A 27,953-nucleotide genomic window follows, 5' to 3' on the forward strand; every position below is an offset into this window, starting at 1 on the left:
TATGATAACAGACTGATATTTCTATTAGTGGTAAGAAAGCAAAAGGCAGAAGTCTTTTCTTCAGGGATCACAACAGAGAGATAATACTTATTTCTCAGTTAAATGTTTACTTGGCTTTTAAAGCGGTCTCCTAAATGTCAAGATATGACTGTGGGCTTTGTATTCCAGTTCATATTTTCAGGCTGTTCTCTATATAAATCGGTTCCTTTGTCACTTAAAGAAGTGACAAAGGAACCGATTTATATAGAAGCCTGCTCAGCTTCTTTGCTTTTGTGCTCATCTGTTTAGTGCTTTCTTGTCACTCAGATAATGAGCTCTTTAGGTATGGGTTGTTGCTTTTGTCAATAGGCGTGGAGAATTTAGATAAAACAGTGTTATTATCTGACTGTAAAATTTTCATGCTATAACACAACAAATGATCCTACTGTGAATAAGACCATGCACAAAAATGAAGTTACATATATTTCCTGTGAACATATTTTCAGAGACTGAAATGCAAACAATTTAAATACTTATGAAAATAAAAAAAAGAATAGTAACAATATATTTTAAAATATGTTTATAAATATTTATAAATGGAACATGAAAACAGTTCTGAAAAATAGATAATAATTGTATTCCCTTTCATGCTGCTTTTCTCCATAGGGTATTTGGTGCAGCTATCTTTCTAACATCTACACTGAACATGATCATACCTTCTGCAGCAAGAGTGCATTATGGCTGTGTGATGTTTGTAAGGATTCTTCAAGGTTTGGTGGAGGTAGGAGCACACACCATTTTGGTCATTTCAGAGTTTGATTTTGAGATTTGGTTCAGGAAATTGTAAGATCTCTTTCAATCAGGGTGTCTCATCAATATACAGTTTTACTTTCTGCTCATTTTGAGATGATAATTTTTAATTATGATTTATATTTCTAAGTTTACTTAAAGTAAAGAAAAACATATATTTCTGGTGCTGCAATTTGAGTTATTTTAGTTTTCTTGTGCCATCAGCTGCATATACTAGACAGTGTTTTTACCTCAGAACATATTACTATTCAGGTAATAGGTAATTCAGATTGGTGTGACATTTTCATGCTCAAACAATGGAGTTCTTCCAGACTTACCTTACCCTTGCTGTATCATTCCATGGTGACAAACAGCTAGGCAGTAGGGATAGTATCAGCAACTGCTTCAGGTGGAATGCAGTGAAAGCAAATCATGTGATGTGTGAAATGTCTGCCAGGGGGTCACGTACCCAGCCTGCCACGGGATGTGGAGCAAGTGGGCCCCGCCGCTGGAGAGGAGCAGGCTGGCTACCACTTCCTTCTGTGGTGAGTTGATGGGCTTCTATGGTTTATATCCTTATGAAACTTATTTTATTAATGTCATTGTTGGAAGGAGCTGCATAGACCCTTTGCCCTTTGGTACATTCATGATGTACCCTAAGCTTAGGAACTTGTGAGTCCTTTTTTGTTTAATATGCCATAATTTTATCATTTAAAGCCAACACTCAAAATGGATCTCATAATAAACTAAAGAGGTTCACATGAGAGAAATGATATTGTATTTTTTTATTTGCATCATCCTTAGGGATTCCATTTATTATACATACTCAATGGATGCTCCTAAACAAGCACACATTGAAAAATTATCTGAAATTATCTTCATTACTTTAGGCTGGTTGCTCAATATACTGCAGCTGAGGTGATGTGACTTCTTGCCAGCAGCTGTCCTGCTGCATTCTGTTTTGAGTTATGATCAGACATGTACTTTGCTCTTTTCTCTGTGTCCCTTTCCAGTGCTGACAGCTGAAGATGAATGTCTGTAGGAGAAAATGCTCAATAAAATGTAAAAGTCACAGGAAAAAAATTCTGTCCATCAGCAGTAGGGTTGTATGGCTGGGGAAAATACAGCACTAAAAAACAAGCGAAAAAATAAAAGGAAGAGTGAAGCAAATGGAAAAAGCCCCATGTTTGTATATTATGGGAATTTTATTTTTACTACAGATGGCTCCAGGTTTTAATTACTCAGGTGTTTTCACTTCCTGCAGAAGAAAAGACCCAAAGAAAAATCTCTCCACTCTCAGTGGTCCCTCCTTGAAATTCCTAGCACGGGATCTCTAGAGAAAGATCCATCCTTCAGCTTGACATCCATTTTAGTGGCTACAGATCACTGATCTTTGCACTTGAAAGGTGCAAAGAAACAATGGAAAAAATAGGAAAATCCAGGTTAAGCAGGTTCCTGAATTTTCTATCTACGTTCTGGCCTAGGGCTTTTCTGTAGGAAAGCTGTAGGAAAAATGAGTTACATGAAGTTGAAGGAGAAGGATCACTGTGAACCATTGCAGAGAAGTATTTCCTAATGAGTAGAGCATTAACAAATGTTTATTAACAAAACATGTACTACTCTCAAAACCACAAGTATTTCATTTCCTAGAATAATTCAGAGCAACATGTAAAGCCATTGACACTGTCTTGCAGTAAAACCTATTATCTAGATTGCACTTAAATACTCATCTCTTTCCACGAGACACTTAGAAATGTATTTCACCAGTATTATATATTTCCCAATCAGAATCCTTGGCACAGACCACATTTTTATCCTCTTTTATTGCCCCATCAACATCTGCCTATTTATTCTAGGTGTTTGTTTATGTTGTCGATATGAATTAAGCATGGTTACACAGACTCAGGATTGGTTTGAACACCCTGTCTACTACCAGTGCTTGTGTGGTCATGGGTCTAGGGCCATGACAAGAGCCTCCCAACATATGTGCAGCCATCAGAATTCCTCCATGAAGCTTCTGAAACTTGTCCATTATCTCCAAAACTCACCTCACACACCACAGTGCCAGGTGGGATTTCCCATTCAAGAGCACACATGCCTCTGTAGTTACCTGTCATCACTCTTGGATTTTCAAATCCTATTTCCCTACGGGGCACAACTCTGCAAAATGAGACTGGTGACTCATGAGGAGTCAGTGCTTCCTGTCACCCCAGGCAAAATTTTGCAGCTTCCATCCCATTCTCCAAGTTCATAAAAAGTCAGTCAAACACATCCCTCCAGTTCTGCTCTCATGAGCACTGTCTGGATCATCTGCTGTGAAAGCTGGGCACACCTACCACAGCTGACATGTTTTACTGATCTGTTTTCTCTCAGGGTCCTACGCAGGTGCGGTGGTGGCCATGCCCCTGGCAGGTGTGCTGGTACAGTACATAGGATGGTCATCAGTCTTTTATATTTATGGTGAGTTGCCTAACATGAAGGACATCTGCCACTAGATCAGTACTGCCAGTCATTTACTAAAACCTGTCTAACAAGGATGGATCAAAGTTGTTTTGATGAATGAAGATGTTGCAAATGGGTGCTCCAATTTCTTCCATACTTATTGCAGATTCTGAGAGCTTTTGTTTTGTAATCATCTGTTACAAAATGTTGTAAAATTGTAATGACCAGGCTGCAACCCATGGTCACCCAGTGACAGGATTGGATGGGGCTGCAAAGGTTCCTCTGCAGCACAAACACTTGTGTGGGACCTGCCCCAGAGTGCACACTAGCAGCAAAAGTTAGAGCAAATGCTGCTGACAGGGAGCCAAATGGACCTGGAAACTTCTGCCCTGAGAAATCTTCCCCATGCTGCCTATCTTTATTAAAACAGTGCCACCTTTACAAAGTAGTCCCATGGGTATGGCCTTGTGGCTTTGTGTGGATCTGTGGTGCCTCATTCTTCCCCTCACAGTGTGGCAGAGGTGGCTGCAATCAGCCTTGCACATCAGCAGCCCAGGTAAAGTAGATTTTCTCTGTCTTCCCTGGAAATACAGGACACAGCACAAGATTTGCCATTGCCATCTTACAGTGAAATCCCTTCATGCAGATTACTACCAGTTTATGGCTCATCTGCCTTTTTTTTTTTTTCCCTAGGTTCTACAGAGAGTTTTCTTCCTGCCTTTTCTTTGCCCTGTGCATAACGTAATAAAAGTGACAAAATGCTCAAATTCTTTGCAAGCAGGCATACAATATACAGAGTTAGTAGCCATATTTTGTTACTTCCCTGGGCATAATTTCTTTGCAGGTTTTGTTTAGCTGGCACTTGAAACAAACTTCAAGGCTTGCAGATACTGAAGTGTGGCTTTATTGGCTTTGAAAACCAAGTTGCTTTTCCTGCCTCTTCAGGAATGTTTGGGATTGTTTGGTACGTGTTTTGGCTGCTTCATGCCTATGAGAGCCCTGCTGTGCATCCAACAATAAGCAGTGAAGAAAGAATATATATAGAAACAAGTATAGGAGAAGGAGCCAGCCTAGCTAATGCAAGTGTAAGTGAAAAAAAATACTTTCCTTGTTGTCATTTGTCACTTTGCAGAAGATCAGCATGACTGGATGGATACTGTTAGCAGAAATAGAGGCTTTTCCTTTCAAGAAAATTACAGAATCAGCCTCTTACAGCTGGACTGGATGAGTACAGGAAAACTTGTAATGCTGTTAAAGCTCTTGGCTTATGTAGCTTCTCTGATCTAGGGAGGGAAAGGATGGGTTGAGAGGGGGAACCACACATTCTGGTCTCCTGCTCTTGAGTAACTGTCATGATCATTCTAAAAATTATTCATGGATTTAGCTAAATAAGAATCTGACTGCAGATACTAAATTATCCATCTGCCTTTTCAACTCCTATTAGGCATGATTGTAAATCTAATAGCTTAAGGACTGGGTTTCTGCTGTACTCACTCTCACAGCAGCTTATGTCCTTTAAGACTTTTCATCCTCTCTCTGAGAAGATCCTGGAAAGTTTGAGTTAAAACCTATTTTCCCATCTAATTTCCCTCTGTTGCCTTAGGCAACTTCTTTTGCCGTTAGTGAAAAACAAAGGTGTTTCTTGATAAACTGTTCATTCTTAGCTTTCAGTTTTGAACATTCTGGAACAAAGTAACTCCAGGTTTTTCTTCTACATGTTTTGGGTAACAGCATTGCTAGGACTGTAAAATACCAGACTGTCTTTTTGGGCAAGCATCTGAAATTTGGCTGATCAAGTCTTGGCTGGAGACACATACACACAGTTGTTCTAGGTCATGGATTTTCCTTGCAGAACTATAGTTTTTCTGCAGAGGAAACTGGGACCAACTTCATGGGTGCACGCACAACTGCAGGCATACAGTGGCCTGAAGAACACAATATTTTTTCCAAAAAAAGGAGAATATAAATGTGCATTGCCATCTCTACAGATTTCAGCTTCTGATTGGAATTCCATTAAAAAACAATATGTTTCTGAAGTGTTTCCTGCTGTATGGAGTATTGGAGCATAATACTAATTAAAAATGCCAAAAAAGCAAGTTACAAAAATTAAATTCTGTACCACAGGTCTTTTTTTCTGAATTAAACTAATTAGGTTGAAGCAGGTAGCTGCTTGTTGCTGTGCTACTGCATGTGTCTTAGCTTGGACAACCCTTTTCCCCCACTCCTTTCAATAGAATATCTCAAACTGCATCAAGCCAAAAAGTTGGGAATGGCACAAGGTTTTCTCTAGTTTTCTTTGATTCTTTACTGATCCTGTTATCCCACTAGCAGGATTCTGGAAGACCTCTTGTAATTTCAGTAAGCAGGGTAATAGCAGTGCAGTGTCCACCTTAAAAATCCTAACTTCTAAGAAAATTTCTCATTTTTACCAGTAATTCAAGAGATATCTTGCATTTTAAGTGATCTGCGATGTAAATTGTATGCAATGTATCTAATAGGCTTGATAATAAAAGATATTGGTTCTTTATTTTGCCTCTATCTACCCAATTTTGTGAGGTTTTTTTCTCCCCTAGAAATTTAGTACTCCATGGAAGAGATTTTTCACTTCAATGCCAGTTTATGCAATCATTGTGGCAAACTTCTGCAGAAGCTGGACCTTCTATTTGCTCCTTATAAGTCAGCCTGCTTACTTTGAAGAAGTCTTTGGATTTGCAATAAGCAAGGTAAATATTTGAGAATAAGCAGTGACCTTATGAAGTATGGGAGGTTCAGGTTGAACATCAGGAAGAATTCCTTCACTGAAAGGGTGGTTAAATATTAGAATGGTCTGCCCAGAGAGGAGGTGAATATTATATCTGGAGATGTGCAAGAAATAACTGGGCATGGCACTTAGTGCTATAGTTTAGTTGTTTAAGGAGAGCCAGAGAGACCTGGAATCATTACAGTAGATTATTCCCAGTATTTGGGATTACATACTTCTACTGACCTGATAGAAATAACAGTATGTGAGCATGAAATTATTAGAAAAAGGAGAGAATGGAGAAGTTATTTTGAGAAACAGTTGATTAAAAGCTCCCGCATATCATGAAAAACCGCAAAGTAAGTAAATAGAAATGTACATTTTGTTTATTGTTGACCATTCAGCATTTAATCAGGTAATTTTTATCCTCTTCTTGATTTTTGTGACTTGTCATTAGCAATGAAGATCAAGTTCTTTATAGGTTTATATTCCGTGCCACCATCACTTCATTAAAATCAGAATTGTTATACTTCCTCTTCAGGGCATGAATGAGGAATACAGAATAATTAATTTAGAAAAGTTTTAAAAACTCTTTTATTTAGCAACCATACTTGCTATGTGGTAATTATTTTTAAGCAAGTTGAAGGCTGATAACAAAGATCATTATTTATCTGTTCTGGGAGCACTGTGTGCCCAGGTTCTGCAAGAGAAGCAATGGTTGTGGCATGGTAGCAATGACATTCTAAATGGCCAAGTGCAGCATGGAAATGAAAAAGAGGGCTATTGAGAAAAAAACCCATCTATTTAATCAGAGCTGATTTTCATTAATGCTAGAGTTGCATCTCTGTGAACTGCACTAATTTAAAACCAATGTAAAACCCACTGTCAATGTAAGAAGGTTGCACACTGAAGAAAGTAAATTCAAACTTCTCACTAATTTACTGCTTCAAAGAAAAGCTTCCAGAAGATGACATGCTGATCACTAAACTCTGTCTCAGGGGTTGTACTGAGTCTGATCCTATTTGGCATCTTCATTAAAGACCTGGATGATGCAGCAGAGTGTACGCTCAGCAGGTTTGCAATGACACAAAACCAGGAGCAGTAGCTGCTACACTGCAGGGTTGTGCTACTGTACAGAGGAGCCCTGGCAGGCTGGTAAAGTAGGCTGACAGGAGCCTCATGGAGCCCAGTAAGGGAAAGTGTAAAGTCCTGCACCTGGGGAAGAATAAGCAAGTGCACCAGTACCTGTGGGGATCTGCCCAGCTGGAAAGCAGCAAAGCTGGAAAGGACTTAGGGGTCCTGCTGAACACCAGGCTGGACATGAGCCAGCAGTGTATGCTTGCAGTAAAGACAAATGGCATCCTGGGCTGCATCATGAAAAGGCCACCAGGTAAAAGGAGGTGATCTTTCCCCTCTACACAGCATTGGTGAGGGCACACCTGAAGTACTGTGTCCAGTGCTGGACTCCACAGTACAAGAAAGACAAGGATATATAGTGGAGCGAGTCCAATGAAGTGCCATGAAGGAGTGGAAATATTTCTCCTATGAGCAAAGGCTGAGAGAGCTGGGACTGTTTAGCCTGGAAAAGAGAAGGCTCAGCAGGGTTCTCATCCATAAGTACAAATATCTGAAAGGAGAGTGTAAAGATGAAAATAGGCTCTTTTCAGTAAGTGTTCTGGGCACGAACTGAAACATGGGACGTTCCTTCTGAACATGAGGAAACACTTTTTTGCTATGAGGATGACTGTGTACTGGAACAGGTTCCTCAGAGTGGTTGTGGAATCTCCATCCTTGGAGATACTCAGGAGCTGTCTGGCCAACATTTCTGGGCAACATTCTCTAGGCAATCCAGCTTCAGCAGAAGGAGCTCCTTCCAATCTCAACAATTCTGGGATTCTGGGAAAATGAAAAGAAGGTGAATGTCAGTTTGTAGGCTGTAATCCCACAAGAATAGAAATAAATCAATGTTTTTACATATACAATTATTTAATTTGTAAAATTATTTCATGAAGTCGGGTTTTATGCTGTATGGTCTTCAGTCCCTATGTGATGTGCAGGTGCTTCCTTCCCTTACACAGAGGCAGGCAGCAGGGATTGATTTGTTGCTCAGGAAGGAGGTCCTTGAGTACATGAATAACAAAAATATAAAAAACACAGTTGAAAACCAAGATAATGCACTCCAGTATCAGGACACGTATGACAGGACTTTGTGATGTCTATGGTAGAATTTAATATGAACGGGATATTGCATGGCATTTCAAAGGTGAGATTCTCACTTGTGCTCTGGTTTTTCCTCCTGGGCCACAAGGAGATCTTTCCTCCCTCACCCAGTTTTGAGCATCTGCTGTAATCAGATAAACTGATTCAGGGGAAAAGAGTTGAAAAAACATTATGCTTCATGTTCTCTTGCACCTAAATCTTGAAGGAGAAATGACAGTTAAGCACTCTTGTCTAATTGCAGGTTGGCCTTTTGTCAGCAGTTCCTCACATGGTCATGACAATCATTGTGCCCATTGGAGGGCAGCTAGCTGACTTCTTACGGAGCAGGAAGATCTTAACCACTACCACTGTAAGAAAGGTCATGAACTGTGGAGGTACTATCAGATTCTGAAAATATGACATTTCATTCGTGTGCTGCAGTTGATGCAAATATCCTAGTTTCATCCATGTTTAATTGTAACAAGACTCAATTTACTCAAGATTACATTTATAGCTGGTTAATCTGAAGCATTAAGTGGAGAGCTGATGCCTCATGACATAAATCCTTACTCATATGAGCATGCTTTAAAAAAGGGAGGAGACAAGAAGTCTGGTTAATAATTGAATGGGCATAGCATGATCAAATAAGCCTCATCCTGTAAACTCATACAAAGTTAACCCTATACCACAGTGCTGGAGAGACCCTTTCCCAGTGGACAGATTCTTGAAGTAACTGGCCATGTTCCCATTTGCTACTCCCAGCAGAGCCCACTGACATGTTAAGGCTGAAAGGTTTAGAGTGGGGGTAAAAAGTGAAGGATGAACAGCATGGTATTAACTCAGCACAAAATAATTTGTTTCCAATTTAGTCACTGAACTGAAAAATCAGTGACACGTAGGGTTGATATTGAATTAGCGAAAAGATTTCAAGCCAGGCAACCTGTAGAGTTGTTAGTTGCCCACTGCCAGTTGCTGGCTTGCATTATTTATAGATGGCACGGGCTTCTAGAAACAGAGATGTCTGCAGGCAGTGATACCACATAGCTTGGCTATGCATCTTCAGAAAGGATGGTTACATTCATTGTATTTTCAGGGCATATTAATAGTGTCATTAAAACAAAACAAAACAGAAGGATTGTAATGTTACATATTAGAAAATATTAATGGTGGAGACTGGAAGTTCACTGCGATGCTCAAGGATGTCCTGTTGTGTTGGTAGCACAGTTGTATGTAAAACAGTCTTTTGTTCCATTTACCAAGAACATCTTGTACATCTACAACCATGAGAAATTAAAGACAAGTGTTTTTCTTCTTTCACTCAATCGTTTGTCGGTTTGTGAATTTTTTTGCCCTTTGTACATACTCACTTTCTTAATTGTCTTCCTGTATTTCTCAGTGAATACAGTGAAGTAACTTCACTGACTGTCTGGGTCATGTGTACAGCAGTGAATGAGGAGAAAAAAAGAATATGTTCTTAAACAATTAATGTACAAATATTTCTGCAAATACACAGAGCTCCCAAGTGCGTTCAAGAATAGCTAAGAGATACAAAATAATTTTCCCTCATTTCAAGCTGCTATTCAAGATAGTGCTTATTAGTATTTTCATGGCAATTAGATATTTGAATGTAATTCATTCTCATGTGTTTCATTGGAAGGCTTTGGGATGGAAGCAACCTTGCTTTTGGTGGTTGGTTATTCTCACACAAAAGGTGTGGCTATTTCCTTTCTGGTGTTAGCAGTAGGCTTCAGTGGCTTTGCAATTTCAGGTAAGAATTAATCTTATTCTTGCTTTTACTATTAATGGTAAAACTGATGTTATTATCCTCACTGTTCTTACTGTCATAATTTCTATTATTTTGTTTGCTCTTAAAGTGGCAACTTATAGGGTGTTTGTTATTTCTTCTCATTCTAGAACTAATTTACTTTGGTATCTATGAAACATGTTGCACACAATACCTGGAGCTTTGAAAGAACCTGCTCTTTATTGATCCCAATTTACGTCAGCTTTATGCTGTTATTTTCTAATATACTTTTACACTGTCAGTCACCTTTTCATCCTGTTTAACTGTATGCCTAAAAGGAAATAGAGAGAGACAGAGAGGGAGAGAGAGAATTACTCTGCAGTGAATTGTTGCACAAAGGCTATTGCTACACGTGCAATCCTGTCCCCAACCCTAGCACCCGATTGCTGCTTTCTATGTCAGCCCTTCCTCTGTTGAATCCTACATCCAGCCCTTCTGCAGAAGTTGTTTCTAACACTTTCATGAGTCTCATGCAAGTTTTGTAGTCTCAAGATGCTTTATGGCACCATCAGTACCAGCATCATTGAAGAAAAAAACTTATTTTGCTATGAAGATTAAAGATTTTCTTAAGAAGATTGAAGATCTTCCAAGAAGACAGCCAAGAACATGGATCTATTGAACAAAATTGACCAGCTAAGTAACTGCTGGTCTTCAGTTATTTCAGGATTCTGCAAATGGTGCAGGTTTCTGCAAATGGTGCAGGACCTTTGCTCAGTCACAAGGTCCTTGCATAGCTGGCCGTTTCTGTCAATCAACTTTTATTGCAGGATTTTCCCAGTAGTCTATTGCTTACCTTATTTATTACCATGCACTTCAAATTAATCATCATCTCTTGTGATCAACCATAGTTAATATGACTAATTTGCATTACCTAAGGAATGATAAATATCTGAGCTGATATTTAGTATTTGTTTTTATTTCTTAATAAAATATGTGCTCAGAAGACACGCTACAGTAAGGATGATTGTTTTTCCTGCTTGTTTATATTCTATTTTTTTATCATCTTGTCAAACTGCTGTTAAGCCACTCACATGGTTAAAACACCGAAAAAAATTAATTAAAAACACTACTACATAAATAAAAAGATAGAAGACATTTCACTAATTTGAGGCATTGATTCCTTAATTAAAAATATTTGCCATGTTCACTGTTCCAGTATGAGAAAATGGAAAGTAAAGACACTTTAAACGGAGCCAAACTAAACTTTATTTTCTATAAAATATAATCTTCAGAGGTGCAGTAGGGAGGTTGCTAACCTTTTCAGTCTTCTTCAGCCAGAATGTCTGTAGAAAGCCCTGTTGCCTGGTAGTGCAATGCTGTACAGCTGTTTGTCTCCTTTTTGTAGGCTTCAATGTGAATCACTTGGACATAGCCCCTCGTTATGCCAGCATTCTGATGGGCATCTCCAATGGTGTGGGGACGCTGTCGGGAATGGTGTGCCCACTCATCGTTGGTGCAATGACAAAACATAAGGTAATATTTCTCCGTGTTTTCTAGGAAAAGGGTTAGGTAATGCGACAAATTTAAGGCATTTCAAAGGTTCCTGAGGATGCCATTCCATCATTGGTCTCTGCAGCTAGTTTTTTTTTTGTCTTAAACATGGACTTTTTAATTACCACTTTGGCCTAATTCTCAGCTATTATAGCTAATTATCTGTGTAGGCAGATATTATTTAATGCCACCTGAGTTTGAGTCTCTGTAGTATCTCTATACAACTGTGCAATGCTTATAGAACTTGGAAAACTCCTCAACAATGCTTCCATATCCCCATGGGAGAGTTTCTAAGCAAGCATTGATCTACAATAATATTTGTGTAGTTGTTAGAGAAATCCCTGCATTTCCAACTCTACAAATATTTCATATGCAAGAGAGAAACTTTACTGTGAGAAAAAACCAACAAAGAAACCTAAGTTTTATTATATTTGCTGTAGTTATATATATATATATATATAAAAAATATTTGCAATGGTTCTCATAAGTTGCTCTATCTTCAGCATCATGAATCAAACAGTGATCACAGTCATTCCTCAATATGTGTTAATTCATGGCGTAATTCAGAGATTGATATTTCTTATTACTAGAAACTTAATGAGACCTGCACGATTCTTTCAGACCCGTGAAGAATGGCAGAACGTCTTTCTGATTGCAGCCCTGGTGCATTACAGTGGTGTGATATTCTACGCTATCTTTGCCTCTGGAGAGAAGCAGGAATGGGCTGACCCCGAAAACCTCAGTGAAGAGAAATGTGGAATAATTGATCAGGATGAACTGGCAGAAGAAACAGAGATGAACAATGAAACTTTTGTAAGTCCAAAGAAAACGTATGGTGCTACCAGTCAAAATAGCGAAGTACAGAGAAGGGAATGGAGGAAGCAAAAGCAAGTAACTCAAGACATGGAGGAACAGACTTCTTACCATTATGAAAATGGAAATTTTCAAGATTTGTCTTAACACTTGAAACTGTAAGATTTGTATAGCAGCTACTCCCATGACTCCTGCCTAGCTGCCCAAATCATCTGGTATTCACATTTACTGTCTTATTCAATTACATAACATCTGGCCACGTGGCTAGATTTGAGGGGTGGTAGTTCCCTTCCAGTGGTGTCTAAGAAGGCTAACAACAATAGGAGTGGGATAAGGGATCCTAAAGCCTCTCCCAGCCATTATATGAGCTTGGGAGAGATTCTGTGCCAGTTAGATGACCAGCCCTGGCAGGGCTCCTGCTTGATGCAAGCTGTAGAACTTACTGTAAGAGCAAGGAGTTCCATCATCTCATCTGAACAGAGAAAGGACAAGTGATACCTGACGGTGGATCCATGGTGATCTGTGTAATCCCTGGGTCTCCAGTGGTGTCACTGCCTGTAGTGAGCAGCCCTGCTTTGCCTTTTTAGGATTCCCGTAGAGTGTCATTTGAACTGCTTAATCAATGTCAAACCACAAGCTCATGCTGAAAGATCAGAGCAGAGGGAAAAGCAGATTCATGACAGTAGGCTTTAATTAATTACTAATAGTCACTCAACAAGGGGAAGAGGAACATGTGGCAGAGGTGGCACAGGATTGCTTCAAGTTCCTACAAACTGATTGGCAGATATCTTTATATGCACACCCCACACAGTATGGATAAGACCATAAAATGGATACTTGTACAATATCAACCCCTCCAAAGATTTTGTGCTGGCATGAAATAATTTTGAATACAAAATCATCGTTAGTGATGCAATATTAATAATCCTTATGAAAGGAAATCTTAGCTGTTTTGATTAGGATTCTCACTCAATTCATTATTGTGAAGTAATTTGAATATATTTTTCTAGAGTTATACTGATGCAGTTCCTGCTCTCAACACCAACATTCCTTGTTTAGGTGAATGAGATTACTTACAGGAGTATTTAGTTCTGGATCTATAACTTTTCAATGCCTCAGTCTTGTTCTTGCTATGAATGAAACATTGTACCATTTGAGAGTTAAAAGGGTACCTATGTATAAAAGTAATTATCCTCTGCCATTGGTATACATTTGACAGTATAAAGTGGCTTTAGCCTTTTTCTACCATTTTTAGAATCACACAGTGGAGCATGCTGCATCATCTCAATTAGCTGCAACTCAGAGACTCATTGTGGCATTAATACTCTTTTCAGAATGGATAATTTATAATTTCAGTAAGATGTGATTTAATTTGTCTCTCATTATGACTACTGCCTCATTAAATTCAAGTGACAGCTATCTTGTCTAGCCTACGCTGTGCTTTGTGATGTTTCAGTATTATTGTTTTCATGTACTGCGTGCAGCCACTGTGATGTACCCAACATTTGAACATTTCTCAGATGCATTTTACTATTTTATTGAAGTGCAATTGAATAGCATGAGTGCAATTACACTTGTACATTCATTTGAATCCATGGATGATTTATCTTCCCTACAAACAGGTATATTGGGAAGTTAGCTAATTCGCTGTTTGTGTCTCTTGTGTCTCTTCTACTCAGCAAAATCCAATCTGCAACTGTATATGGGTAAGAAGGAAAGTGAATTGAATGCCTAATTTGACTACAGTGAAGACTTTTGATATGAGCAGATAATTTAATGAAAGGGGTAGTTTTATGGTACAGCTCAATCCTGCTTTAAAAAAAAAATCAATTTATTAATAAGCCAGACCAAGAAAACTTGTCACTTTGTGCTGCTAGGTGAGAAAATAATATTTTTTTAAAATTCAAAAACTCATTTTAGACTAGAGTTTCTTATTTCACTACTGATATTTAGAACAGGTAGAAGAAAATATTTCTTTCAGGTGATAGCTTTCGGGGATTTAATTGGCAGTTGGGTCAAATATTCTCATTAGTCTATCACAATAGCTGGACCAGCTACTGTCAAACTATTTTGCAACATTCTCCACAATTTACTAAAGAAAGAGGTCCACCGCTTTGCATATGTGCAAAGCAAAGAGCTTCTTCCTCCCTCTCCAGTAATGTAACATTCCTATAATTGCTACAGGAAGTCTGATAGGGAAAACCATATTATGAAAGGATTCAATATAAGAATCTGTGTAAGTATAATCTGGGGGAGAAAAGAGATGACCAAACAATGTATTACTCTAGAAACAGTAACATTTGCTTAGAAGCAGCATCATTTTTCCAGTAATGATGAAGGGTAACTTTTCTGTTGTTAAGAGGAATACAAAGGGAGTTGAATGCTGTTGTTATGACAAAGAACTACAAACATCCCAACAGTTTGGGAAATGGCCAGCTGGCCCACGAGAGCTTGGCTGCCTTCCTGGTGAGTGTAGCTGCTATTTTTTTCTGTTGCAGATGCACCACAGCTGTCACAAGTGACAAGCCACAGCTCAGTTTAGCAGGATCATTTTGTATCCACAAACAGACTGCATGGATTTAGTTCAGTGGAAGTTCGACTTCAGTGTATATTTGAGCATTATTTAATACATTGAAAGAAATGGCTTAAAAACATCTCGACAAAATTTTGTATTCAAAAATCCCCTTTCTTTTTGGTCTGAATTTAACTGTCTATGAACCCAATACATCAACTCTTACCAGCTGAAGTTACATACATGCCACAGTGCTTTTTCAGGCACTCACAGTGAGGTGTTTGGGCTTTCTCCCTTTCCTTTTCATTTGTTTAAATATTTCAGGTGCATTGCATGAAGTGTAAATATCAGCACTGGTTGGAAACTAGGCTTTTTTCCTGGAAATCTCTGTACTTAATCAACTCTTTGATTTACACAGTGGCTTCCACAATCCTGTATGACAAAGAATAAAGACAACCTATTGAGAACAAACTGACTTTGTAGCTCCAGTTTTGTGGATATTTCTATCTGCAACATGCTTCAGTAGAATTTTCTTGTGGAGTCTAAGGAGATATGGTCACTGAGGATGTTTTTCCTACAAAATGACTTAAAATATGTCAGAATTTTGAACATTTAAAAAATCAGGGAAACTGGTATATCCCACTCAGATTTCTAAAATGTCATGTCTCAGATGGTAGCAGGTGTGAATTATTCAAATTATATTTTCTATGGAGAAATAGTAGTTTGATTACACTTCATTTATTACACTGCTTGAATATTTTTCTGTCCCCATGTTCAAAATAACTTTTGCATATTTTCAAGTATGACAGTGCTCATACAAGTCAGAGTTTGATTTGGAAATGGCTTTCTGATTGCAGAAGGAAGCAAAATGTACTTTACACTGGAATAAAGATTTCAAGAAAGCCAGAGGAACATTCAACTTTCCATAAGTTGAAATGGTAGAATCATCCACAGGAATGAATTCAAGTCTGAGGAGAAAAAAAAAAAACAGTACAGTAAGCCCCAGGAATATGTTGTTCAGTGTTGTTATCTACTGATCTTTCTCAACAAAGAAAGTGGTAGCTTTTATTTCTTTGACAGCTTATATTTTTTAGGCACTACTGTTAGACATTTAATGATAATTAATACTCCTCTTATATTTTTGTCAGAGTTAAACAAAATGCTCATTTTAGTGAGAAAGGACAAATTAATGACAGAAATGATGGAAAGCTCATCTGAGTAGGAATTTCTCCAGGGAAATAATCACATAGTCCAAAAGAATGTACAGACTTTGGGGTGAAATATATAACAAGGGCATCCAGATGTTGACAAAGCCCCAGGAGGAGTCTCATGTGTAACATAATTAACTGAAAGCAGGAAAGTAACAATTAACTGAAGGTCATGCAAAATGTGTTCAGGCTTCACATGTATGTTTCCAACTGACTTCTTTTGACAGTTACAGAGATCTGTAAATTTAGTCATTATTGTAAGGAAACTTTTGTAAAACACCAGATTTGTTATCTTATTTTTCTCTTTATTTTCCATTGAAGATCTTAATTTTAGACTTCTATTTAATTATTTATATTTTAAGAGAGAGGAGTATTACTTGTGATTTAAAGAGTAGAAAGGGGACTAGAGAAAAAACAGAAAGCAAATTGCTGCCCCAAGGCCATGCAGACAGTAGGTTGAGGATAAGAAATCAAATTTCAAGTCTTGGAAATAAAACTTGTAGTTCTCTAGATTTTTGTGTTAAAAACCTACAGGATGTGTGCCATGATCTAATGTTCTGCATCATCCTAGGGTCCAGGGAATTCACTCAGGTCCCATGTCAAAACTTAAATCTCATGAAATCAGGAATAAATGGCGAGATTAAAAATTCCTCATAGGTAGCACTACTAATACTATTGCATATGTCCATGCAGAAGACAGGCTTCCTAGAAAAATGCTTTCAACTACTTACATACAGTTATTTCTTAACTTCCATTTAATAACAGTGTTTAGCTGTGACAGAAAAAATTGTTCCTTTTTTATCTAAACTTTTTTGGTTTTGTGTTTATACTAGTTATCATTTTTACAGCTCTTCTACATGCAAAATTACAGAAGTAAAGAAGGAAATTTATGTAAGAAATGTGGTAAGATTGTACTTCTTCATGCTGAACTATCTATAGCATAATAAGAGCCAACACATTTTTTCCACAGAATAGTTGGGTATTTTAAGTCTTGATCACAATAAAAGCTTGACCCATTTATTTTGTTGTCTCCATCCCATGTTGTGGTGTACTGCACCTCAATTTAATTACTGTATTGGTTATCTGCCGTAGCTAAAAGACTAAATTTGTTTATGTATAACCATATTTATCTGCTCAATAAAGTCAGTGCTCAGGCACTTTCTGTACAAATTTTTGACAACTATTTCACTCCTTGTTTTAGACTTAGCTCTGTCTGCATGGCAAATTCAGAACTCCTCTGAGCAGGTCATGGCTATTTTGTTAAATATGTGTCAGGAACACTGGAACTCATGAAAAATACCTCTCCATTGGCTCAGAGTTTTGGTTGCCCAGAGGTATCTGACAAATCTTTGAAGCACCAACCAGGAAGCAACAACGTTTATAAAACAGGAAGTATTTGAGAACCCCCAATAAAGATACCTCTGCTTTCTGAAGCTGGCAGTCATCACCAGAAGCAACACGCCAGGTGCTTTCTCCTGGCTGGGAATACCTGTAATGAACAGAAGGGGAATTTATGGGAGAAACTTGCTGATATGGTGCTTAAGATAAGAAAAATGGGACTTTCTCTTCTTCTAGAGAGGGGACTTTGATCCTATCGGCTTGTTCCCTGCTCCTTCTCTGGTGTGCAATCAAAAGAAAAATGTCTGCAGGTCCTGAGAGACCCCATTTTTTTCTTTGGCAATGATCAGTTGTGTAGTTTCTACTGGTACAAATCTGCAGGAGGCTGGAAGTGCCTTATGGGCCCTTGCTGATTTATTTTGGACCAGGGGAAATTATAGCACTAACATGAAACTTGAATTTAGATGTGAAAGAGATTAACATTAAGGACAAACAAGTGAAGTACAATCAGTATGAATGGATGTAATGTTACTTCTGTGGAATAATGCTGCTGCGTGGGGCAGACACGGGCAACTGGGAGTAACCCCGGCAGGTAGGCTTTCCCTCAGCAAGGGAATGTAATGGAATTACCTCTGTCCTGCACTGTTCACATGCCATTTCCCAGTGCCCATACTGGCTGCAAGTTTACCCGTTACAATGCGTGGATGGAGTGAAGAAAAATATTGCAGTCACACCAGACCCTATCTTTACCTTGTATTTTCTTGTTTTCATGAGTGGCTTCGCTTGACCCTTGCTAACTGATGGAATGGTACACTAGACACCAGGGCAGCCCAAAGCCAAAATTATCAAGGGTTTGTTTTTTAGCATGTTCCTTATCTTATTTTATTTTATTTTATGTTTTATTTTATATTTTATGTTTTATTTTATATTTTATTTTATTTTATTTTATTTTATTTTATTTTATTTTATTTTATTTTATTTTATTTTATTTTATTTTAATTTTGCTAGGAAGAAGAAAATTCTGTGCCAAGGTTCCTGGCAACAGAGGCTGGAGCTGTTGGTCCTTGGTGGGCAGCTGAAATGTTACCCTGGCTGGCCAAAGGTCAAGGCCACGCTGGCCTGTCCTGCTCCCTCTGCTCTGCCAGAGCACACAACAAGCTGTCACGCTTGTAGGGGGCTGAAGGACAACATTGCTGACAAAGCTGGGATGGGAACTGCAGTCAGGATCTCTGTCTCCTATCCTTGTTGGCTGCCTGGGTACAGGAACTGTCAGACCAAGAGAAACATTGGGTGTTTCTAAGAATGTCCTGTGTTCCTAATCCACAATCTTACTATTCCCAAGGAACCACCTCTATTCCAATTTAATGGGAAATTGTGAGCAGCTTAAAATGCCCTTTGTCAGCTGGCATCTTCTACTGCCATATTTACCTGAGACAAGGAGTAGACTCAGCTAATTCCTTCTCTCTCCCAAGACCTACCCCAAGTCTGGAGCTCACTATGCATCACTGCTCCCAATCTCACACTCCTTCACTGCCCTTGAGCTGTACTTTTGGTCCATGCACCACTCTTGTCCCCTCCTTTTCCCAGGGAGGGGAATGTTCCCCAGCCTGGGGAACATTCAAGGTCATGGTGGATGGGGCTCTGAGAAACCTGGTCTAGCTGGATATGTTCCTGCTCATAGCAGCGGAGGTGGACTAGATTACATTTTAAAGGTCCATTCCAATCTAAACTATTCTATGATTCTATGATTCTTGGGCAATTTTATGTCTTTCAGAGAAGACATGGTGCTGACTCATGCCAGTTATTGGGTAAGACTTACCTCAAAAGAAATGTGCCTCTTCAAAAAACATGTAGATGTTTGCTAACAGTTTGCTCTCTGTTTGTGTCAATGGCTGGAATTGGTTTCAGAGGACACAGACACAGATTGAAAAAAATATCACAAGATATTTTCTTGAGCCATTGAATTACTGCAAGAGCTGAAGGTCAGCAAGGCTTCCAGCCAACACACCACACATGCAGATTTCCTCATCAGGAATTAACTGGTACAAAGCCTACTAGGAGGCAAAGCATTTCCTCCAGTAATATTTTTGTTAATGCTTCCCCCAAGAAACTATGAAATATCTAGCAATGAGCAAATGAAGTCCACCAAACCTGTGTAGAGTCTGAGTTACCACACCTGATGTTCTCTCCAAATCGTGGCTTAAAAATTTAATTTATTTAGTAATGCTGTATTTTCTTTGGAGAGATAGGTTTCTGTAGCTATGGTCTTAGTGAAAGATGCCCAGATCAATTTGGCTACTCCACAGGGCTATTCCTCCCCATGTGCAGTACTTGAAATTCTCTTTGTTGAAGTTTGTAGGACCTGTCAGCCCATTTCTACAACATGTCAAGGCCCCTTTGAGTGGCAGCATGAGGAGCTATCACACCAACGTCTCCTGCCAGTTTTGCACCATCTGCAAAGTTGTTGAGGGTGTGCCCTGTCCCATTGTACAAGTCTTTAATGACTTGTATTAATCTTTAATGACTTGTCTTAGTCTTCAGTCCTGGGATATACTACAAATCACTGCCTGTAGCTGGGCTTCCTGCTGCTCGTCCCAAGCCTTTGAGACAGTTTAGCCAGTTTCAAATCGAACTCACTGTGTACTCATCTATTATGTGCTTTATGATTTTGTCAATGAAAACAGTGCCGAAAGCCTTGTTAAGCTCAAGATCTGCCCTTGTTCACTGAGCCTGTCTTCTTGTCATAAAGGTTATCGGGTTCCTTCCCTCCTTCTTAAGGACCAGAGTGATGTTTGACTTTTCCCCAGTCATCAGGAATCTCTCCCAGTAGTTACAGCCCTCCAAACGCAATTGAAAGTGGCCTTACAGTGGCACTGGAAGCTCCCTCAACACTCTTGGTACATTCCATCAGAACCCACAGACCTACGCATATCCAGTCTGTGTAGATGCTCCTTAAACTAATTCTACTTCATGGAGGGCAAGACTTTCTTGGAATTTTATACAGGTTTCAGGTACCTGGAATTCCTGGAGGCTGCTCTTATCAGTGAAGACTGAGGCAAAGGCAGCACTGAATACCTTGGTTTTCACTGTGTTTGTCAGGTAGTCCCCTGTCCCATTCAGCAGCAAACCAAAATTTTCCCTAATTTTCCTTCTTCTGCTTACACGCCTGTAAAAGTCTTTCTTGTTGCCCTGCACATTTCTTGCCACATGCAATGGTGTGGCCTTTCATTTTGCTAACACCATCCCCGCATGCATTGCATGCTCTGTATTCCTCCTGGATCACGTAACACTGCTTCTACAATTTCTACGCGTCTTTCTATGTTTGATTTTAGTTAGAAACTCCTTGTTCATCCATGTGGTCCATCTGATGACTTTGCTTGATTCATGCTTTAAAGATGGACTGCTCTTTAACTTGGAGGAAGTGATTTTTGAATGATATCCAGCTCTTCCAGACCACTCTTCTCTCCAGGTCCATATCCCATGATATTCTTCCAAACAAGTCCTCAACATGCTGAAGTATGCAGAGTTATGGTCCACCATCTAAGGGCAAATAATTGAGACACACCAAATTTTTAATTAATTTCTAAAATTCTGAAATGGGAAGTAGATTGCTAAAAAACTGTTGAATTGTGAAATTAAGTGGAGAGATCAAGCATAGGTACAGGAAAAGAGTGCTTTTCCATACCTCACTTATTGCCTTGAAATAATCCAAGGTCAGTTGTAAATGCAGTCAAGGTCTCATTTCATTTTAGCACCTGCTGGCTGACATTCTGATTAGATAAATCATGTGTCTCTGCCCACTTTAAATGGTAATCTCAAAAAAACTGTATCCAAGTAATTATGGATCAAGATTTTCCACCTGAAGAAGCAAGGTACAGTATATTAACAGAAGAGAGATTTATTACATTCAAGAAGCCTAAAATATCTGGTTAATTATAGTTAATTCCTGGAATAAATTGATGGTATTCCAAACAAGATTTTATCAGCTTCTTTGCAATACAGTCCATTTTACTGGCATGGTGTTCAAAGGTTTCTATTGCAACTCGTATTTAGGGGAGTTACATAAAGCTTGGTGTAGGAATAAGTGACAAAGGTTTTGTTTATTTCATATTATTATCTGTTGACTTTAAAAGGCCTAGGTAACAAGACGAGTTAAGCAACAAGTCAATGATTAAACGGATAAGATGGACATCAACTCTGCTAGTTTAAAAAGATATTTAGAAAGTATGAAGAAAAAAACCCAGTTCTCTGAGTTGAAAGAAATTTGAAGTACTAAATTTTTTCTGTTCAGCTTATTTAAAATCTCTGATATTTATTAATTATCTTCTTTCTCAGGCAATTTGTTTTTGTATAATTTCTAATATTTGAGGAGAGGCATATTTTTGGCATATTCCATTTACAATCAGCTTTACAATACAGAAAAGTTATGCTTTGTCAATTTTCCAAAAAAATTTAAGACTTGATATTTCTTCAGAACAAATATCTTGGAATATAGACAGTATCATGCAATAGCAGTGACATAAAGGTCTTGCACAGTTTAAGGTTACAGTTCATCTGCTATTCAGAGCTGCTATTTGAACTGCAGTTCTGTCATTGGGAAAATAGCAGTTCCCGCACAATTTCTAACTTTGACTTACCACCCTTGAACTAAATTGAAAGTGGTAAGAGCTAGGTATATTCTTCCTTTGCTCTCTCTGGAATGAACTGGATGTGGAGAAAAAAAGAATGCAATTTCAGGGTTTATAAACATTTCCAGATTGATATCACATATCCAGGAGAAAAATGTTTTCTGTTTTGAAAGACTAATGTTGCTACGTGTATTTTTTTCCTCCTCTAATAATCTTTTATTTGGCATGTGTATATATGCATGTTTAGCAGCTGCACATTAGTGAGACACAATCTGAAACAGAATCATCTGCCTGTATCTGGGTAATTTTCATGCTTACAGGAAGGAATCCCTTTTGTTGTTGTGTTACATGAGGACTTTCTGGAGGTATACATTACATTCTGGAAGTAATTAGTTTATTAATATTAGAACAAGATTAGTTGCATCTAATAATCACACTGTTATTCCAGTATTTGGTACCAATGATGTTTCCATCAACTTCTGCTGCCGAGTTTATCAGCAGTAGCTATTATGGGGAAAGACAATTGGGAAAAGAATAGGGTATGACTTTTGCCCCTCAGTTATTGGTGATGTCAGTTTAATTATATGTAGAGATTCTCTTTCCTTTGAGTAGAAATAACAACACTTACATATGGACATATACATGTTTCACCTCCCAAAAAATTTATGTGTAATTTTGCTGCAGCTGAGACTTATCTGTCATCCTTATGGTAACCAGAACAGCAGCTCCAATTATTGGTGCTATTTTGTTTTAATTTTTCAGTCAAACTTAATAGATCAGAAACTGGAACTGTACTCTCCATTCTCTGTGGTGGCTGGTTCATGTGCACTGGGGATGTTTTTGTTAAGCAGTTCTGTACATCAAGTGGGTTGGTAGAAATCCTCCTGAATCCTGGAGCCCATTTCTTTGCTAGTTCCTGCTGGACAAAAGAGTTAACACCAGGACTGGATGCTCAATCCAGTCACTTCTCTGAAGAACTTCCTAGCTGGTATTTCTGTAATGATAACATCTTCCATTCCCAATTTCCATTGTGGTAACAAGTTTCTGTTTCCAAGAAATACAAATGTGGCTGCAATTGGCTGTGATATATAGGAATGAATCCCGCAGGCTCTCGAGGATTTATCCCACCATTATCAGCTGATAAAGGGCCATCTCCTTATGAGCACAGCACATCCTCTGGGTAGGCAACTCCATTGAATAAGGGAAATACAAGTTTTGGTGGAAGGCTTCTAAATTCAGAGAGCTGTAGGCACAGTCCCCCACTAACTTGAGGCAATTTTGAGGAAACCTCAAGGGAAAGGATAGAAACCTGTAATTTGGCTCCATATACATGTAAACAGCCAGTGCATAGGGAGGAACAATGGCTTAAGTTGCTGATTAAGTTGCTGAGCTGCCATGCTTTGAATTGATTTTCTTTTTCCCTCTTCCTCATAAATTTTCATATATTACACACCTACTTAGAGAAAGAGTTAATGCCTAAAATTCATTGTAAGATTCCCTCCCTTATCAAGGTTTTGCAAGAGGGTGTCACAAAAGACAAAAAACAGAACTAGACAAACTTTCCATGCATGAAATCTACTCTAGATAACCTGGTTTTGTTATAAGTTTTGTGTTTTGGGATGAGGTGGCAAGATGGAATAAATCAGCCAAGTGGGATTTGACATAAATGAGGGATCTGCCTATGTAAATGATCCCATATTTTGGGATGAGACCCAACTTTGGACAAAAATGGTATTCAGATTAGATATTCATAAATGAAGCATTTGTTCAGATTGAGCCCAAGCGAATACTGCTATGAGATAAGTAACCTCTCCATTTCCTGATATGCTTTATATAAATTTAATAAGCTTTATACCACATTTAGTTTATTTCTTCTAAAAAGGGAAGTAATTTGTTTTCAGAATGCAATGATGTCAACTGAAGATGAGGAAAGAATGGAAAATAAACTAATTATTCCAAAATCTATTGTTCAATATCCTTTTAACTTTTTCTTCAATGACCACACTTTTCCTTGATCTTCAAATCCCTTTCTTTCCTTAGTACCAGATCTTTGGTAGGTGGAAACTAAGAGCATGATCAGATTGACCTGGGCCCTGGGACATGAAACTACTTTTCTAATTTGGAAATATCTCAGCTATATCCAGGACCCAACATTATATAATTTCCGGTCCATTTCATCTCTTCTTAGCTGAGTGGAGTCATGAATACTCTTCAGCTAAACTTGTGACATACCTCAGAATTTTCTGTGCTAATTGGACGTTAAAGGTCTAGTCCTGCTGCTAGTCCTCTTGCCTTCCATAAGTGATCCTAGATTCATTGTTTGTCTAAATTCTCTTAGGGAAGCAAAAGAGCTTTGAGAGATGATCTACATTAGGGTCCTGAGGTACTGTTAGGCTTTAAAACTAAACCTAATCAGCCTCATCTGGAGCCTCCCACATACCTTGCCTGTGGGTTGAGGATGCTGTTTAAGTTCAGGCCTTCTAGTCCTGGTTTGTGTTAAGTTTCTGGAAGCGAGTTTGGTATTGTCTCCTCATGAGTGGCTAATGAGTGGATTTTTCCCCAGGTGATCTGCAGGTGCTAAGCTGTAGCCTGCAATATCTGCAGTCCTGCAGTCCAGCTCTGCCTCCTGGAAGGACCTTGGGCTGGGGCTGCAAGCAGCGCGTTCCCAGGCCTGCACCTGGCCCTGCCTCTTCCTGCTGCTCTTGGCTGGTCCCTGGATGACCCCTCATCCTGATTTACCATGTTGCCTCCCCTGGGCCTGTTGCTATCAACAACCTGGACACTCAGGTAGTGTGGAGCTGTCTTACATCTAGTTTTATCTCCTCATGGAACAGCTCTTCTCCTGCTCCTTCCTGATGTACAAGTGCCTGCCTTGCCAAAGGAAGACGGCAGCTTCTCCCAAACTGAGCACTGCAGCATTACTTATAGTGGAATCTGATGTTCTGTTTCCTCTTAGATGTCAAGGCAGATGTGATGGCAACTCCATCATCTGCAGATTGTGCAATATTCCCATTTTTCCCTGGTTGATCATGAACTTCTTGAGACAGGATAGGGAGATTCCCCCAGGCTTTGCCCTGGGTACCTCTTGTGCATCTGATGCTGGCTCTGCAGCCTTCCCTCTCAATGAGTGAGAGCAGTCATCTGCCTGCAATGCTTCAGGGCATGGTAGAACCTCCTCTAGAGCAATAAATTATACACCTGAGGGTTTAAGAGGTTAACAGTGACTCTGCCTTGCCAGATAGCATCAGCAGACCTCCAATGCTTTACACTGTCTATTCATGTGATGCCCAGTCTACACTTCCTCTCCCCTCCTGAAAGAAATGGTTTTTAGCTAGCTACTGAACTAGTCCTTTTAAACATCTGTCTTTTCCTTGACACTAGACAAAGTATGAGAAAAAAGTAGAGGTTTAAAAGTTTGCAGAATGAATTTACTTAGTGTGATTATTTTAACAATTCAAAAACCCATCTAAAAATATTCTAATATTTATTTATTAATAATTCTTCACTGTCACCTTTGACATTTAGTTTAAGAGAACTACTTCTTAATGAAAGGACAGTGCTTTCATTTACTGGAATAGATCAACAATTTTATCTCTCCAAATATTTACATAAATGAAGGCTAACCCTTATTGAACTCAATCACTATACACTGTAAAACATCAAAATGTCAAGAGAAAAAAAATGGTAAGAATAAAGTATATATTTAGTCCAAGTCCTCTAGGAGAACTTCTTATCAGCTAATACTGTACCAACATGTTTAATTTAAAGCTGTAATTTCTTTAGAAACTTGTAAACTTGTAACATTTAGAAGGGGGTAAGAGTGGGGAAGAACATGTAATATCAGTGTCTTAATTAAAATTTAAAATAATGAGAGATAATGTAATGCGGAATACCAGAACTCATTAATAGAAAAAACACATTCAAAATTTCAGTTAAGTCAGCTGGAGGGAAGCAGACCAAGTTTTCTCTACTGAAATTTAACTTTTTGATGCTGTAGCTGATTCCGCATATAGTCAGCCCTCCTCTTGCACCCAGGCAGCTGCAAGATGGTATCTTACATATATGGTCTCACTAGAGCACATTGGCTAACAATTAACTGCCTGTCACCAGGGAGGAATTCCCCCTCTTAGGAAAGATTGTTCTGTGGTCATTTTACCCTTCATGACATTCCACTTAAAATATGCGAGTGGCAAAAACAGATTTCATCAAGGCAAATATAAGATTATTGAATAAATTTTGCCCTGCTTAGAAACTGAATAATCAGAGAGCAATTTATAATGAAGAGGCTCTGATTAATGAAAGACTTAATCAACAAACTAAACTAATCTTAAAAGCAGTAATTCCTCCACTTTTGAAATGCAGGAGGTAAAAAAAAGATTGACATGAGAGTTAACTTATTGAAACTTTGCAGCCATTCCTTACCAATTTTTAAACCTGTACAGAAACAACCATAGCTATTAAGATTGCTTAGTTATCTTCAGATGATAAAATTAATTGTAAGCATGTGATAATCTTGGACATCTTTCCAGAAATGAAAAGGTGAGTATGCCTGAGAGTAAAAAATGGCTGGTTTTAGGAGACAGACCACGGCCCAAAGTGGTGTAGAGGATGCGTATCCTCTGCGTAGCAATGATAAATAAGGCGTGCTACAGGGATGAAAGAAGAGCTGTAGAAGAGACTGCAGCTTAGTGGCAACTGTTTATGGTCATGTTGTGAACACTTTCTGAGCTGGAATTCACGGTTTGTGTTCAGGCACAATTTAGTTTGCATGATCTCTCAGGTGTCTGCAGTACCCTTTGTCCCGGGAGATGTAAGAATAGGGAAAAAGAAGTCCTTGAGCACAAGTAGATCTTGGTCAAGACACCTGTCCCTTGGCCTGTGAAAAAAACACAGATCCAAGGTATGTCACTCATTGTGACTGCTGCAAAATGGATCTTTTGTCAGAAATGCCCAGGTGTTTTCAGGGTATTGACAGCTCCAGGTGCCAGTTGGAAAAGCTGATTTATCTTTCAGCCAGACCAGACCTATTCCTTGTTGCAATTCCCACCTGCCCCAAGGTGTTTCCAGGAATCCCTAGGCCAAGAAGATATGTTTTCCCACTGGCAAGACAAGAAGTTTCTCCCTTTGCAACTTGGGGAATAGAGAAATTAATCCATTTGCAGAGATTTATCTGGCTTTAGCTACTCATCCTTACCTTCCCTGTGGTAATGAATGTCTAATGCAGGAAAGAATCTGCCTCCAGTTGTGCCAGGGGTGATTAAGATTGAATATTAAGAAAACTTTCTTCATCAACAGGGTTGTCAAGCACTGGAACTGTCTGCCCAGGGAAGTGGTTGAGTCACCAACCCTGGAGGTATTCAGAAGTTGTGCAGATGTGGCACTTACAGACATGGTTTACTGGTGGACCTGATGGTGCTGGGTTAATGGCCGGACTCAATGACCTTAGAGGTCTTCTTCAACCTGAACAGCTCTACAGTTGTCATGTATACAATGTTGTTGGAGCTCCAGAAAACTGGCTGTGAGTAGTCAGTAACCTTTTCAGCTTCTGGAAGAAAATTCTGAGCAAAAGCAGCAGGTACTGGTTATTTGTAGGTATATTATTTTTGTATTTTTTTAATGTGTGATGATGCATTCATTTGGATGTGGAGAGAAGGAAATGTTGAAGGTGAACACCCAGCCAACATTTTTCTTCTTTCCCCCTCTCTTTCTGTACTACATTTTCCCCACCCACACTTTGATGGCAAACTGCTTTGTTGCCAGGATTTGTCTCACCTTTCCATGAGGTACCTTATCAGTAAAAGTGTGGAGTGGCATTTATTTCAGTGGAGAAAAGACAGAGTAGCAAGAGGAGAAGCAAATGAGCTTTGGCAAACACACCCTTTCTTTCATGGAGCGGGAAGTTTATGAAGTGGTATTTTCTAAGCAGACAGATTTCTAGTTCTGAGTGTTATCTATATCCCTGGTTTTGTTGTTGAACATGTATTTGGACTGCTAATGACATGGATGTAGT

The 27,953-nt window shown here is 38.8% G+C and overlaps 1 protein-coding gene and 2 long non-coding RNA genes across 4 annotated transcripts in view; 1 reads left to right on the forward strand and 2 right to left on the reverse strand.

The window, feature by feature from the left end:
* Positions 1-27,374, forward strand: part of SLC17A8 (solute carrier family 17 member 8) — a 39,363-nt gene extending 11,989 nt beyond the window's left edge. Inside the window, exons 4-13 of one of the 2 annotated variants that reach the window (XM_064419840.1) lie at positions 646-760; positions 1,226-1,313; positions 3,142-3,228; positions 4,156-4,295; positions 5,784-5,933; positions 8,412-8,544; positions 9,807-9,917; positions 11,299-11,426; positions 12,066-12,257; positions 27,239-27,374. In XM_064419840.1, the coding sequence (XP_064275910.1) occupies positions 646-760; positions 1,226-1,313; positions 3,142-3,228; positions 4,156-4,295; positions 5,784-5,933; positions 8,412-8,544; positions 9,807-9,917; positions 11,299-11,426; positions 12,066-12,257; positions 27,239-27,280 (1,186 nt within the window). In that variant the 3' untranslated portion in view covers positions 27,281-27,374. Of the gene's footprint in view, positions 1-645; positions 761-1,225; positions 1,314-3,141; positions 3,229-4,155; positions 4,296-5,783; positions 5,934-8,411; positions 8,545-9,806; positions 9,918-11,298; positions 11,427-12,065; positions 15,381-27,238 lie in introns of those variants that run through there. The other variant, XM_064419839.1, reaches the window with a different exon arrangement.
* Positions 5,213-12,878, reverse strand: LOC135300423 (uncharacterized). Its single transcript, XR_010362310.1, has 4 exons — positions 12,756-12,878; positions 11,210-11,446; positions 10,108-10,224; positions 5,213-7,846 (listed from the first exon to the last, which is right to left on the reverse strand). It is a non-coding gene; the product is annotated as an uncharacterized LOC135300423 (long non-coding RNA).
* On the reverse strand, positions 19,040-24,646 carry LOC135300422 (uncharacterized). Its single transcript, XR_010362309.1, has 3 exons — positions 24,384-24,646; positions 21,001-21,174; positions 19,040-20,855 (listed from the first exon to the last, which is right to left on the reverse strand). It is a non-coding gene; the product is annotated as an uncharacterized LOC135300422 (long non-coding RNA).
* Positions 27,375-27,953: the final 579 nt, after the last annotated feature.

This window comes from Passer domesticus, chromosome 5 (genome assembly GCF_036417665.1).
Source record: "Passer domesticus isolate bPasDom1 chromosome 5, bPasDom1.hap1, whole genome shotgun sequence".
NCBI lineage: Eukaryota > Metazoa > Chordata > Aves > Passeriformes > Passeridae > Passer > Passer domesticus.